We start from the raw sequence: 15,177 nt of genomic DNA on the forward strand, positions 1-15,177 counted from the left end.
GGCGCACGGTCTTAGTTGCTCCATGGCATGTGGGATCTTCCCGGACCAGGGCTCAAACCCGTGTCTCCTGCATTGGCAGGTGGATTCTTAACCACTGCACCACCAGGGAAGTCCCTTAGTCATCTTTTTAACCAAAGTGACAATAAACGATTTTAAAGGCAAATACAGAAGGTCACATGGGTGTGAACAAAACTTAGCTCTTTTGATACTGAGAAGACTCAATCAAAGACCTGATAAAGACAACATGAAGCACAGAAAATAATTACAAAACACAAAATCTGGTTTCCCAGACAGATTACTTAAAAGATAAATCTTTTTTCTTTTCTTTTCTTTTCTTTTTTTTTTTTTTTACAATTTCTTATTAAGAACAGACCACTAATCTAAGAAATCTTTGTCATTTTAACAGAGAAAGCCAAATTTTAGGTGTGTATCAGTGTACAATTAACACTAAAGCTAATTTAAGAAAAAAGAAACCTTATAAATAAATCTGTCCAATCCTAGCCAGCTTTGACCACACAAAATAAGATTCCTTTTCCAAGATTCCTTTTCCACAAACCTTCAACAATTAAAAAAAAAAATCCATTTGGGTTCTGTCCTATTCTTTTCCTCCATCTCATTCTAGAACAACCAGTCATTCTATTTTAGGACTGAATTTCTCTTTTGCCATTAACAAAAATATGTCCTTCATACTTTGCATGTTTGGCATATATAGCTGTTTCACTTCATCCTTATGGCTTCTAGTAGTTTCATTTACATATGTTGATTATAATTTTTACCCATTAATAATCTTTATTTTTCTGTGAACACTAGGAAGTAAGCAATTGTGAACTGTCTGCCACATACTATCATTCTGTAGAAGATTAATACATTTTACAAATATACTGTCTCATAATTTTTTATGGGTATATGCTTCCTTATAGTACAATTTTCAATTTTTAAAAATTGAAGTATAGTTGATTTACAATGTTGTCTTAGTTTCTGGTGTACAGCAAAGTGATTCAGTTATACGTATATATACATATTCTTTTTCCTATTCTTTTCCATTATGGTTTATTACAGGATACTGAAGATAGTTCCTTGTGCTATACAGTAGGATCTTGTTGTCACAGTACAATTTTCCATGTGGCAAAATTCATGTTCACTAATGAACCCGAATATCTTTTGTCTCTGTAGAATTTAAGAAGCCCCAAATAAATAAACTTATGGTCAGCAATTAATGTTTCAGTATTTTACCTTATTTGGAAATGATCTAGATATTCATTGAATATCACTTAACTTAGAACAGCTTTAAGGTTTCAAGTTGTCAAAAGGTTTTTGAACCTATTTTTAAGTATACATATTAGAAAATAAAATTATTGTTGAAAAGTTTATTTATAAACTTTTTTCATTCATGTCTATTTAATTCTCTTGTTCTTAACACTTTTAGCAATGCTTGACTTGCTTGTGAAAATGTCATGAGACAATAAACAAAGCTAGCCATCATCTCAAGTTATTTTTCTCGTTGACAAATCAGGCACGTATCAAAAATATCACAGAAGCAAAGAGCTTTCAAAGTTAAACATAATTTTTTAAATTGCCATGCTTGACACATCAAGCAATTCATTTCTATCGTAAATTTTGTTCTTAGGTTGGATTTATAGTTTTATAATCTTAAGTATCTAGCAGAGATAACTTAAGCTTGTTTGACTTAGTATAAACCTAGGTGGGAAAAAATTGTATGTCTGCATTATATTTAATGCTGACAACTCCAAAGACATGCCCGTTTTTATTTTGCCAACAATTTTAAGACTAGCTTTATTTACCAAATATTTATCCCAGATCATGTGAACTTAAAACAAAATTGGGTTAGTTTCTAGACTTCTCACTCATTTATCTCTAAGCCAATTCAAATAGAGCCTCTTTAATGGATTTTATAACTAATTTGGTAATACCATCCAAAGGTAGAAAAAAATCACCTAAACGTAATATACATGCATAGACATACGCATACATACAGACAAATGCAGTGATCCTAGAGCTTTCATTTTATAATTTTAAGCATGCGTCAGTAAAACTTAGTAATACAAACTCACTGGTTTATACCTACTTTATATATATATTTTAAAACACTTATTTATTTGGCTGAGTTGGGTCTTAGTTGCGGCACGCAGGATCTTTGTTGTGACGCAGAGGCTTCTTTCTAGTTGTGGTGCGCAGGCTGTAGAGTGCATGGGCTTAGTTATGCCGCAGCATGTGGGATCTTAGTTCCAGGGATCAAACCCACGTTCCCTGCATTGGAAGGTGGATTCTTAACCACTGGACCACCAGGGAAGTCCTTATACCTACTTTATATTTTTAACCAAATTGTGTTTCTGGCAAATGGGACAAGTTGAGGTTACCTACCCAATATAAGGGCTAATTCTTTTTATCAATATTTGTGGAGCAAGTTTCTAGGATTTTCATTTGACCTGATAGGTAATCTTATGGAGGCTGAGAACTACGCTTTAGGTGAGTGACTGAGGAGACATCTAGCGGCTGTCTGGATGTCTCCAAAGCTCATCTGAGTGGATAAAATAGTCAGCCTTTTTGCAATTAGCCTTTTTCCTTTTCAGCCTCAGGTCGTTGCTTCTGGGGGACCCTCAGTCCCTTGAGAGCAGGGGCCTAAAGTTCAAGTGGCTGAGGGGCTGGTGTATAACAAGGTCTGGCAGAGGTGGACAGAAGGATGGAGGAGCCAGGGGCTTGAAGGGAGTCACAGCAGAGGACTCAAGGGAAGTGATGGAAGATCAAAGAAGGCACAGGGGAAAAAAGCAGAAGCAATGGCAAGGGAGAGGTTGAAGAGGGGCCAGTTCGGGGAGATCTTATGTTTCCCAAAGAATCCAATGACGATCCAATTATCCCCAGCAGCATCATGTCAACAAGAAGGAGGAAGACAGGGCTTCCCTGGTGGCGCCGTGGTTAAGAACCTGCCTGCCAATGCAGGGGACACGGTTTCGAGCCCTGGTCCGGGAGGACCCCACATGCCGCAGAGCAACTAAGCCCGTGCGCCACAACTACTGAGCCTGCGCTCTAGAGCCTGCGAGCCACAACTACTGAAGGCTGTGCGGGTAGAGCCGGTGCTCCACAATAGGAGAAGCCACTGCAATGAGAAGCCCACGCACCCCAACGAAGAGCAGCCCCCGCTCGCCGCAACTAGAAGAAAGCCCGCGCACAGCAATGAAGACCCAACGCAGCCCCAAATAGATAAATAAAATAAATAAAACATTAAAGGAAAAAAAGGAGGAAGACAGGTCTGGTGCACCATACAGTCGGCAGGGGCTCGAGAACGGGGTTTCAGTGGACAGAAGTTCCCATGGAGCAGCACGACCACACAAACAAGAGACGCCTTAAAAAATAGCTCCTATCAGGGTCTGGATATCAGCTTCCAATTAAGCCAACTTCTGACAACAGAGCTCGTTAAAACAAAATTTTTTTTTGGCGCGGCTTGTAGGAATCTTAGTTCCCCAACCAGGGATTGACCCCAGGCCATGGCAATGAAATCACCGAGTCCTAACCACTAAGCCGACAGGGAACTCCCCTCGAAAAAAATTCTTTCAAATATCTTATTATCAGCTGAGATGAACAACAAATATTCCTGGCAGTGTTGACTACCCACTCCTTTTTTTCTTTTTTAAAACCAAAGTCATACCTGTGCCAACTGACTCAAAACCAAAACCAGTAAAAGCTGTTTATGACTTAACAGAGGACACAAGAGGCCTCCGCACAGAGGGTGCAAGTACGCAGTCCTCCTGTGATCTGGAGCCACTCCCAAAGAGAGCCAAAAGAAAGAAAGAAAGATCATTGTTTCCCCCAGAGAGCTGGGAACAATTCGTAGGATGTTAGCTGCAAATGAGGTACAGCCCACATTTCTGTGCAGCCAGATTCTTGGGGACCCTACCTGCTGGTTGGCCTCCTGCACAGGCAAGAACTGACAATTTTCATGCTTTGGCAGGAGGAAAGCCAAGACGAGCCCCCAGGACACAAAACAAGACAAACAGGGGGCTTCCCTGGTGTCGCAGTGGTTGAGAGTCCGCCTGCCGATGCAGGGGACACGGATTCGTGCCCCAGTCCGGGAAGATCCCACATGCCGCGGAGCGGCTGGGCCCATGAGCCATGGCCGCTGAGCCTGCGCATCCGGAGCCTGTGCTCCGCAACGGGAGAGGCCACAACAGTGAGAGGCCCGCGTACCGCAAAAACAAACAAAAAAACAAGACAAACAGGAAAGCAGGAGCTGACAAACAGGAGAGCAAGATCAATAACCAATGGGCCCCCCAAACCAAATTCAACCAGAGTCACAATCCAAATAATTTTTTAAAAATATTTATTTATTTATTTTGGCTGTGCCTGGTCTTAGTTGTGGCCCATGGGATCTTCGTTGCGGCCCATGGGATCTTTAGTTGCGGCATGCGGACTTCTTAGTTGGGGCATGCATGTGGGATCTAGTTCCCTGACCAGGAATCGAACCTGGGCCCCCTGCATTGGGAGTGTAGAGTCTTAACCACTGGACCACCAGGGAAGTCCCACAATCCAAAGAATTAATTTTGACAAATGTTTTTCTCGTGCTAATCTGAATTAGAAAAGGAAGGGACAAGGAGATACTTTTTACCTTCCTCTCTCAACTGGGCCCTACAGACGGAGACCCGGGAGAGCTGACTTTGGTAGAACATTCTTACCTTTCACTGGTTTTGGTTAGTTTTCCCAGGATCCTGTCTACAGGCCGCAGAGCCAATGAGGTGTCCCAGCCATCCCTCCGTGGTTGCCAGAAACTATAACAGAGGGAAAAGGTCATTTCCCTTTACCCTTCTACGTTCGCAGCTGGGGCCCTTGTAACAAAAGACTAATGAGAAAAGCACACAAATGTCTTTGATGTAAGTTCTATGTGATGTGGGAGCCTTCACAAGGGAATGAAGACCTAAAGAGGCAGTCACACCTGAGTGTGTTTATGCTCGATTGGATGAAGAGTGGAGAATTAAGGGAAAATGGGAGAGGACGAGAGGACACGAGCTGAGCGTAGGAAACTGCGGAAACAGCGAGGTCTGCTTAGATTCCTCTCGGCATCCCTCACGTGGAGATAAGGAGGTTCCTTTCCTCTGGGTACAAGCAGGGCACCTCTCACATGATCTGCTTCAGAGGAAGGTCAGAAAGTCCCTCCTCCATATGCCATTCTCAATTTCCTTCAGTTTCAAATATTCCACAGGCCAAAGTGCTATATTTTGGGGTAGCACGTCCTGAACCCCATCAAAAGAAAACAGTCCAGGTAAAAACGAAATTCCCTTTGTACCCCACCCCAGTGGCATCCTTACATGCTCTCAGAGAACTCTGTCCTGTTCCTTTACTGCACTTCCTCCAGTTGTCGTTACACACTTGTTACTGTGATTATTTGATTATCCTATTTGTCTCCTCCCATAGCCTGTAAGCTCCAGAAGGGCGGGACCGCGTCTATATTTGCTGTCCACTGTGTTCCCAGTGCCTGGTAGAGCAGACACTTAACAATGACTAATCAGTATGTTAATGTAAGGGCAGGGAACGGAAAGGCTTCATTGGAAATTTCAGAGCCTGTGCAATGAACGGATGCATAACATATGTGTATAACTAAGAATGTGGTGTAAAAAGAGTTCATTCACTCCAGAATGTTTAAACGTACGTTGGGTAATGTGTTAGAGGCTGAGTACAGCCATGGTGACCAAGATTAAATCTCACTGGCTTTAAATCACAACAGTGTGGTATATAGCATATTTTGGCTATATACCCTTGGCTTCAATCTCATCTAGGCTACCCTCCCACTTGCCCATTTCAACCCTTTGTTCATTTTCACTTTGCCAGGGCCACCCCTAGGTCCCAAACAAATTTGGCTCCTGTCTGTATAAACCCTAACTCCCCCTCGGTCCTTCTTTACGGCTTGTTAGCCATAAAACATTCTGGTGGCCTGATCTCACGATTTCCCGTAAGAAATACTCCACTGGCCAGAGTGACCAGCCACCCAGGCTGCCCTCTTAGAACTGGGGCCTGGCCACAGGGCCCCGGAAAGACCCCTAAGGGGGTAAGTACCAGAGCCTCTGGGGCACCTGGTCAGTGTCATGTGCAGGTTTCGGGGAGAAGGCACTTCAAAGCCTGGGGCCCCTGTTTGCTCCCGGTGGTTCTCTGCTTGGCTTTCTGGACCTCTCAGTTTCACACTCAAGCTCCAGGAGTGACATGCAAGAGGGCTGTGACCAAGAACCGTCCATTCTATCAGTGGGGCTTCAAATGGAGCAGGCTCACCTTTGCATCCTGCTAGAGAGAGCAGAAAAACACAGCTGTAGGCAAGGGTTTCCCGTTTTCTGTATTTATCAAGATCATCTTCCCCACTGGGCACTTTCAACACTATTTTCCTTCAGTTTTCCTGATTATTTGACCTCCTTAGTTACAGACTCTACCGATGGCTTGCTTCATTCTCTCTGTCCTTTGTGAGTCATTTGGGCAATCCCCCTGCTTGCCAACCCCAGGCCTTCCCCATCTCCCTTCCTCCCTGGCAGGTCCTGTTGGCTTAACACACTGGCAGCATTAGGTTACAGACGATCCTGCCGGGGAAAGTCACCATGCAGCCGGCCCCATTCTGTCAGCTCCCTCTGCAAATCCTCTGGTAGCCGTGACCGGCTCGCTCTGAATCCCCTTGTGATTGGCAGCTTCTGGCCCCGAGCAGAATTCGCCCCATGCATTTTTCAGATGGCAGATTATTTTTACATCTTTAGGGTGAGAAAGGAATATCCATGGCTCAAGACCCCAGATTTCATGCAGTGACCTGGCCTTCTAGATAAATTACAGTACTACATTGAACACTTAGACACTGTTTGATCACTCCCAAGGACGAGAGGATAGAGAGGATGGAAAAGTGCTAAGGGGTGCAAACTAATGTTTCTTTTTTCTAAAGTAGCATAGGAAATGCAATAGTTTTACGCTTCAGAAAATGTCCTGTTTTTAAGACACATTCCCAGAGGTGCAGAGCTAAGTGGATTCAGTGAACCTTGGGATATAAATGTAGGCTTTTCACTGAAACCCCAGACCTCAAAACCACATTGATTGGTCAGTTATCACCACTCCTCTCCATTGCCAGGTTGAAATATTTATTGAAAAATTGAAAACACAGATGCAATGTATTATACAAAGGAAAGTCTTAATACCATAATAAAAGTACTGTTGGAAGGAAACAAAGCCAGTGGCTACCTGCCCTGGGAAGGTAGGCACTCAGTGAAAAATGAAATTCATTTATAGGAACTATTCTAATGGAAAATTGGGGAAAAGGTTAAAAACAGAAGAAAAAACCCAATCCCATCCCTGAAAACCTAAATGTGAAAGAGTTTGTTATAAGTTTGAGACAATTGCGTTATCACCAAGATTTATCTGAACCCCCTCAGTTTGTCCCTGTGAGTAGTAATCAGCCTAATTTAGGGCCTTCAAACCTGAGGTAGTTGAGGGTCACCTGAAAGACATGTCTGGAAATCACCTACTCTCAGAATCGGACCCAACAATGTTTGACCAATTGTTTCATGTTGCTTTGGCTCCTGGGGTGAGAGGCCAAGTTGCCACTGTGGGTTGCTAATCCTGTATTTTGGTCTGGACCTGGGAGATGTGAGCAGTAGACAGCTGGCCCGGTATGCTGTGTTGATGGCTGGCAGGCCCGAGGTGGTGGTTTTCTATGCAACAGGCAGCGCGGTCTCTGGAGGACCGAGGATGGCGGAGACCGGGCAAAGCCAGTCTGGTTGGAAGGCCAATGCCAGGACTGAAGGCTTTCACTGGCAGAAAGGATTTCCAGAGACGCAGAAAGGTGGTAGAAGGTAGCAAGAACATCACCACTTGGTAAAGACCAAGGTAAGTGGAGCCAGGAGATCCCTCTAGACTAAGGAGCTGGCCAAGAAGCAGGCGCCACCCAGGTGCAAACCCCAAACCAGCTCCTCAGTGAGAGGCTGAAGCAAACCAACCGGACTGGAGACATGAGCTCATGATCCCCGTGGTACCCGGTGTAAACCCTGCCGTCTGCCTTGGCAGCTCAGACACTTCCAAGAAAGGATGCTCTGGACAATGGTTCTTCCAGCCACTGGGTCAGGGACTCCAATTCAGGGATCCTGTTGTGGGCAGCAGAATCAGCAAACAATCTAAATTCGAGTCTCATTTAAACTCCGTGCTCAGATATAAATAACCCCACAGAGGTAGGTCTTTCCTTCAATGTTTTTTCCTTATTATGTACACTCATATCCTTACTCTAGAGATATGGGACACTGTGCTACACAATTAAAGTCATGGATACGGCTGTATTTCGGCCTCTCGTCAACGCTAAGGCATCACTTCATTGCTGTCCTGCCTTGCTCTGACCCATTCACACTGACCCATGAGACTCAAGTCACGAATGATGCTCAGTGACTAATTTAAAAGGCTGTGAGGTTCATTTTTAGCCTGAGGATGTGATTCCTGTTTTAACCAAGGCATTTCACACCCAGGATAACACGCTCATTTTTAGAGTAGCCAAGGTACGACATTTTGATTTGGGCTAGAGAATGGACTAGCTTCTGAGTCAAGCGATTATAAAAGTAATTATACTAATTCTGATCTATATTTCCTCATGTGAGACTGAATTAGCCTGTGTTCCTGTTTAAGTGCTTTCTTAACTGTCTTATTACTCCGGAGAAGCCCATGAAGGTTTTAAAAATTACTGTGGCTTCTTTTTAGAGGGAGCGTTACTCAGGGAATCCTAATCTGGTCCCATATACTAGATTTTCCCCCCATCGGTAATTTGGAGCACAATAGTCTGAATGGCTTTGATTCTGGAAGTGAGGACCAGCCACGTTTGGAAGTGTTGACCCATGCTGAGAACACACCAATTGGCTTAATAGGCACAGCTGGGCCAGGGATGCTACACATCATTCCTTCTGAGGCTTGGGTGGAAAAATAGTTGAGCACAAAGAAGCAGTAAACGTAAGACCGGTCAGTTTCTACTGCTGCCGCCTCCTCAGCCCAGTATGGAGATCACACATCTGCGTCTCATAATCTGAGCTCATGGGACGCAGGTTTTTGAGTGCCCTAGTTAGAAAATGCAGAGAAAGGGAGTCGGCGGTGGGGGCTTAGGAAGGAGAGAGAGTTGATTCACAGTGATCAAAAGGGAGTCTCACAACCTGTCACGTAGCAACACTCAGCAATGGTCCTTGGGGACAGGTCCTGGGAAGTGCTTGTTGGCTACTACCTATGAATTGCTACAGATAAAGGAAGGAAGACGTTGTTTGTCCAAGATGGGAAGGTCACTTAAATGCTGGGGTCCATCTGGAGGTGAAGAAGTGCTGGCGGGCCGCCCATCTCCAGGACGTCGTTCAAGCTCCTTCTGTCCTCATCCTGTCCGCGAGGCAGCCAGGGCCCGGGATGTGTGGTTGGAAGGGGTCAGAGCCAGTGGCCCCCCTCTCGTTTTCCCTGACCCAGGTGCTCTGAGGAGCTTTCCCCTTCAAGACCCAAACCGGCAACGACAGATCGGGATGGCCTCTAGGTCTTGTTTCCGATTCTTAAAGACGGATGTACTCAGGCGGCAACGCAAGCCTAGCCACAGTCACACCTGAAATCCTGGTTGCTGCCAGCACTGCTGCTAATGGAGATCAGTCAGAATATTCAAGGTACCAAACCAAGCCCAGGGTCTTTCCTGCTGGGAGCAAGTAAGTTGGCCTGATCTTCTGGGTCTGTCCATTAGGTAGAACATGGAACTATCTTCTTGAGATTCAAGAGGGTGCCAAGGCAGACATTTGGAGAAAGGGATTGGAAACCCCTCACGTGTTCCCTCTTAGGGCCCTGCCTGGGTATGAAGGGAGGTGTCAACTGAGGGGCCATGGAAGATTCCTTCCGGGGGGAGGAAGTGTGGCTACTCTCACCGGCTGGGTTCAAGCATGGGATAAGGCTTTTCAGCCCGGTCACAAGGAGTTTCCAAGAAAGGTGGCCTCCTGAAGACCTGGGCTGTGTGCACCCTTCCTCTCCCTCTCTCTGTCGCCCCTCACTTGTGAAGGTGGGCAGAGCTTTCGGCTGGGCTCCAGCTTTAGAAGGCAAGGCACTCGCTCTCCTTCCGCCCGGCCCCGGGGAGTGGCCTCGGCTGACCCACACTTGCTCAGCAGGACGCTCGGCTCGGGGGGCCGGCGGGGAGCACCGTGGCGAAGCCTAGGCAGCACCATTGCTGTGAGCTGCTGTGGTTAGGGGCCCCCAATAGCTCAGGGCTTCAGGGGCGATCCCCTGGGAGTGTTGGCTATGTGAGTGAAACTTGGGGAAAAAAAGACCCGACCACCATAAGAAGCAGTGGGAATCCATGGGACTGCCAAAAGAGGGGGGCACTGCCTTGGCATTCTCGGCCAGGACACTTCTGCTCTTCTTCCGACTCTGTGCAGCCTCAGGGTCGGGTCACGGTTTGGAATCCACCAGTCCCCCAGTGTTCACAAGTTTGTGCAAATGATGAAACGGAAAAGGCTGAGAAGAAAACAGAAAAGAAAACACGTAAGATCTTCGCTCTCCAGCTCAACAGCAGTAGCAACAAGCCTCCCACCCCACCCCCCAACAAGGACACCAACTGTTTGGGGGTAAAACAGGCAGGACCGGGAGGGAGGTCCCCTCTGTCGGGGTGGCCCTGGGCTCCCCTCTTCTTGGCGGTGGGGGAGGAGTGAGAGAACACAGATCATGGGCTGTGGAGGGAGTCTTTGGAAGGCCGGGCAGGTGCTCAGCACCGGATGAGGGGCGTGGCGTGCACTCCCAGGGGCTGGCCCGTGACTGGGGGAGTCACACACACACACACACACACACAGATGGGCAACAAGGATTTACACTCTGACCTGTGGGACGTCGGCGTGACTCTATTCTTTCTCGGTGATCGCTTCTTGCAGCGTAGGTGGTGATGCTTCTGTTCCTAAAAGACAAGTGTCACTTATGCTTCATAGTGTTTGGTGCACACACACAGTCATCTAGCCAACAGAAACGGCCGCCAGGTTGGGCTCTAAAATACATAATCATAACCACCTATTCCCTGGGTCAAGTGTCCAGGAATGACTGGGCGGCATCTGTGGTGGGCTCCCAGAGTCAATGAGCCCAACGAGAATCACGATCTTGGTTGTGATCAAGTTGGCTACTCTGGATGTTCAGAAAAGCAGCCCGCACAGACTCCGGGCGACCAAGAGTCCCTGGGCTGGTGGGGTGAACCTTTCTCCACTCCACACTGTTTCTAGCTCCTGACCCTTTCTGTCTCTCGCCATTGCTACCCATAGCTGGCTCTAGGCAGCCAGAAGCTTGGAATTCACTCGCCCTGTCTGCTGGACCTTCACTGACCACTATTCATTCATTCACTACTCAACTTGATGCTGGCCTGAAACTAAACTCCTGGGGAGAAAAACCAGGCTAACTGGGTCTGGAAGGCAATGGTGTGAGTGAGTGACCATTCAGTCCACTGGTCAACATTCAGGTCTTGAAAGATGACCACAAAAGCTTTCTATTCACCACCAGTTTGGGGCTTATGGGTTATTCACCACTGGAGAAAAAAGATGCCCTGTGAGGGCTTCCCTGGTGGCGCAGTGGTTGAGAGTCCGCCTGCCGATGCAGGGGACATGGGTTCGTGCCCCGGTCCGGGAAGATCCCACGTGCCGTGGAGCGGCTGGGCCCCTGAGCCATGGCCGCTGGGCCCGCGCGTCCGGAGCCTGTGTCCCACAACGGGAGAGACCACAACGGTGAGAGGCCCACATACCGCACAAAAAAAAAAAAAAAAAAAGATGCCCTGTGAATAGAAGGGAGGAGGGAGAAGTTCCTGGTTCCGCTGTATGGGAGGGGGAGGCCCACAGCATCCCCCCACCTCCCTCCCTGGGGGCTGTGCCAATCCTTGGCTCACCTTCTTCCCAGCCCTCGGCAACACCAGCGAGCTCGTAATGCTTTTTCCGAAGCTCTCCCAGTTTTTGACGCTCCTTTTGCAGTTCGTTTTCTAGCTCCAGCACCCTAACCTGTGGGGAAAGTGGCCTTTGCTTTGAGCAGGGACCTGAGAACGGTCTCATGTCGACCTAATCCCTTTCCTCTGTGGTCCAGGACTCGTCGTCCATGTTATCCATAGCTTACCCAGTCCTCAATTTCACCCTTGTCTCTGCTCTCATTTCTCCATCCTCTCGTTCATCCATCTATCCCAATGGCTTTTATGCTTTCTCACTGGGACCCTCTACTGGAAATGAATGATACTTTACGGTCCAAATGCCTAAATGCGAGTAGGGCTCATCTTACGTTCCTCTGATAAATCACTAACTAAAAACATACTACTCAGCTATTAAAAAAAATGAAAAATCTTGCCATTTGCGACAACATGGATGGATCTAGAAGGTATTTTGAAAAGTGATGTAAGTCATAGAAAGACAAATACCATATGATCTCACCTAAATGTGGAATCTAAAAAACAAAACAAACAAAATAACATGAAAAGAGACTCACAGATACAGAGAATAAACAGGTAGTTGACAGAGTGGAGGGGAGGTTGAGGGGGGTGAAATATGTGAAGGGGATTAAGAGGTACAAACCTCCAGTTATAAAATAAATAAGTCACAAGGGTATAATATACAGCATAAGGAACATGGTCAGTATTATTGTAATAACTTTGTATGGAAACAGATGACTACTAGACTTATTGTGATGATCATTTCGTGATGTAGGCAAATGTCAAATCACTATGTAGTACATCTGAAACTAATGTAACAGTGTACGTCGACTCTATTTCAATAAATAAAAAGAGAAAAAATGGAAAGAAAAGGACAACTCTAATGTTTAGTCTACCTATATGATACATTCTAATCCAGTTGTAACCCATCTCCTTCAACCCCAGTTCTCTGGAAGTCTAGACAGGAACCAAATACAATGGTTCTGGCATTTTTGAGGGGTTGGTATAACTTAGGGTTACTATTGTGCAGGAAAAGGTACAATCTCACTAAAGGAAGGGTTGGTTCTTGGCTATTCCTCCTCATTAACTATTTTATTTATTACTGCAAGAAATATTTGCTGAGCTCCCATAATGGACCCCAGGCTCTGTTACAGGTGCTGGAGACACAGTGGTGCTCAGACAGACAAGGTCCCTGCTTACCCCTTACCTCATGGGGGGACGAGACAAACTAATGAACAAGAAAAGACCTGATCATAAAGCAAATGACACAGGGCGACTTAGTGATAAAGACTAAGGGTGGGCGGCAAAGGCTACTCTCAGGAAGTAACTTTTGACCGGGAGAGAGTCATGAGGTGAGGTTGGAGCAATAGGCAAGGATCGTTACGCCTGCGGCCCACGGGCCAGGGGAAGGAGTCTGGGTCCAAAGGAAGTCCAAAGGAAGCCAGCGGAAGCTTTTAAGCAGGGAACTGACATGTCGTCATTTACATTTTTACAATATGTTGAGGCTGAATGCATTGAAGATGGGCAGAGAGGAAGCAACTAGACCCAGTAAGGTGGTTTGGTTTTTTTTGCTTTTTAAACTTTTTATTATGGAAAATGTAAAACATATACAGAAGGATGGAGACTGGTACAGTGAACCCCACCATATACCTTTCATATTGCTCCATCAACTACCAACTCGTGGCCAGACTTGTCTCAGCAATACTCTTTCCTGTTCTCCCTGCCCCGCCATGGGATAATTCTAAAACACATACTTGCATACAATATAGGTAAGTTGCTTCTGCAGTAGCTCAGCAGAGACAACAGAACTGAGCCCAGTTCTTTCAGTGTCTACAGACACCTGGCACATGACTTTTCCTAAAAATGCTGAGTATAGACTTCACCAGTCTCAAGCTGGACTTTACCCCAGGACTGTGACCAGAAATTCTAGAACAAGGATGTCAGGTATTCTCCAGGATCCTATTTTGCATGGCATAACTTTACTAAAACTGAGAAATGGCATCGCCTTTGATGGGTTAACAGTGGATTGACTTTTAAAAAAAAACACCTGAAGGTCATATACAAATAATTCATATTGAAAGTTTTCAAAAAATTGTCAATATAAGACTATTAAATACCAGTTTATGGTCCGCTTAGGAGAGAGCTGATAACATTTTGAGGGATGCCAGACCAAGACGGGTGGGCAAGAGTTAAGATTCTGATCTTTACTAATGACCTCTGTCCACCTCCGCTGTTTCTTCCAGCATCACTTACGTTCATTCTTGGGGTGATATGTACCTCTGTGTTCATTTCCCCCGCGAGTTTCTCTCTGACTTCTCCCCATGGGAATAATATGTGGGGTCAGTGTCATAGGCAATGGAGTCTGACCAGACTTAGAGATGGAGTTCCTACCTGGGAATCCATCTCCTGGCGTTTGATCTGGGTCAGCGTCATGCTTGAGAAGTCCATGCTGTCTGCAATGATGGAAATAGGAGGGTCTTGTCGAATGACACCCCAGCTGACACTTACCTGAGAGGTGGCCGGTGCCAATGCTCTGCTGAAATGCTTGGTTTGTCATTTACCAACATACGCGTGAATGTAAGTGAGGGGTGGAGAGGGAGGAAGACAATGACAGGGTAACTAGGGTCAGACCCCACCCCAATGGACAATCAGGCCTGTGGAGTCATTTCTCTGAATTCAGAGAAATAGCTAAATGGACAATCTAGCTAAGGCCTGTCCCTAGAGTGACCAACAGCATGCTTGTGTGGTGTCTCAACTTTTGAGAAGGTAAGTTTGAATGTACAAAGATGAAAAATAAGACAGAATTTGGAAACAGGACTGTGGGAGATCGGAATCGTGGAGAAGAATGTAACGAGCAGCCACATGGGATGGATGAGAAAAGCGCTGCTTCTGAAAGGCTACCTGTGTCCTCGATCTGTGATTTGCCAGAAATGGTTGAGGCCACAACTGCGGCGGTGGCCTGGTTCACGCCCCGAGAAGCCTGCTGCAGCTGGGCCAGGTTTGGGCTGTCCTTATCAGCTTTCACCTGCCAGGACCAAGCAGATTTAGCGTCACACAACATAGAGCAGCAAGGATGGAATCAGATAGTCGGTCTGATGGTTCTTGACAAATATATGGGCTCTGCTGTGGTCACCACTCAACTTCTCAAAAATCGCTACCTAGGGGGTCAACTCCTGGCATCTCTCTCTAATATCAAAAATCATTTCTGGGGCTTCCCTGGTGGCGCAGTGGTTAAGAATTCGCCTGCCAATGCAGGGAACACAGGTTTG

At 46.2% G+C, this 15,177-nt stretch overlaps 2 protein-coding genes across 4 annotated transcripts in view; both read right to left on the bottom strand.

Moving 5' to 3' along the window:
- Nucleotides 1-15,177, bottom strand: part of POM121C (POM121 transmembrane nucleoporin C) — a 74,098-nt gene that overhangs the window by 41,135 nt on the left and 17,786 nt on the right. The gene's annotated exons all lie outside the window — the stretch shown is intronic.
- The window catches only part of HIP1 (huntingtin interacting protein 1), a 153,117-nt gene continuing 145,046 nt past the window's right edge, over nt 7,107-15,177 (bottom strand). For 2 of the 3 annotated variants that reach the window (XM_079943699.1, XM_079943701.1), the window contains 3 exons: nt 14,810-14,933; nt 14,300-14,361; nt 11,423-11,990 (listed from right to left, as the gene is read on the bottom strand). In XM_079943699.1, coding sequence (XP_079799825.1) covers nt 11,511-11,990; nt 14,300-14,361; nt 14,810-14,933 — 666 coding nt within the window. In that variant the 3' untranslated portion in view covers nt 11,423-11,510. Of the gene's footprint in view, nt 10,480-10,838; nt 10,913-11,422; nt 11,991-14,299; nt 14,362-14,809; nt 14,934-15,177 lie in introns of those variants that run through there. The other variant, XM_079943700.1, reaches the window with a different exon arrangement.

This window comes from Stenella coeruleoalba, assembly GCF_951394435.1.
Source record: "Stenella coeruleoalba genome assembly, chromosome: 15".
Lineage (NCBI taxonomy): Eukaryota > Metazoa > Chordata > Mammalia > Artiodactyla > Delphinidae > Stenella > Stenella coeruleoalba.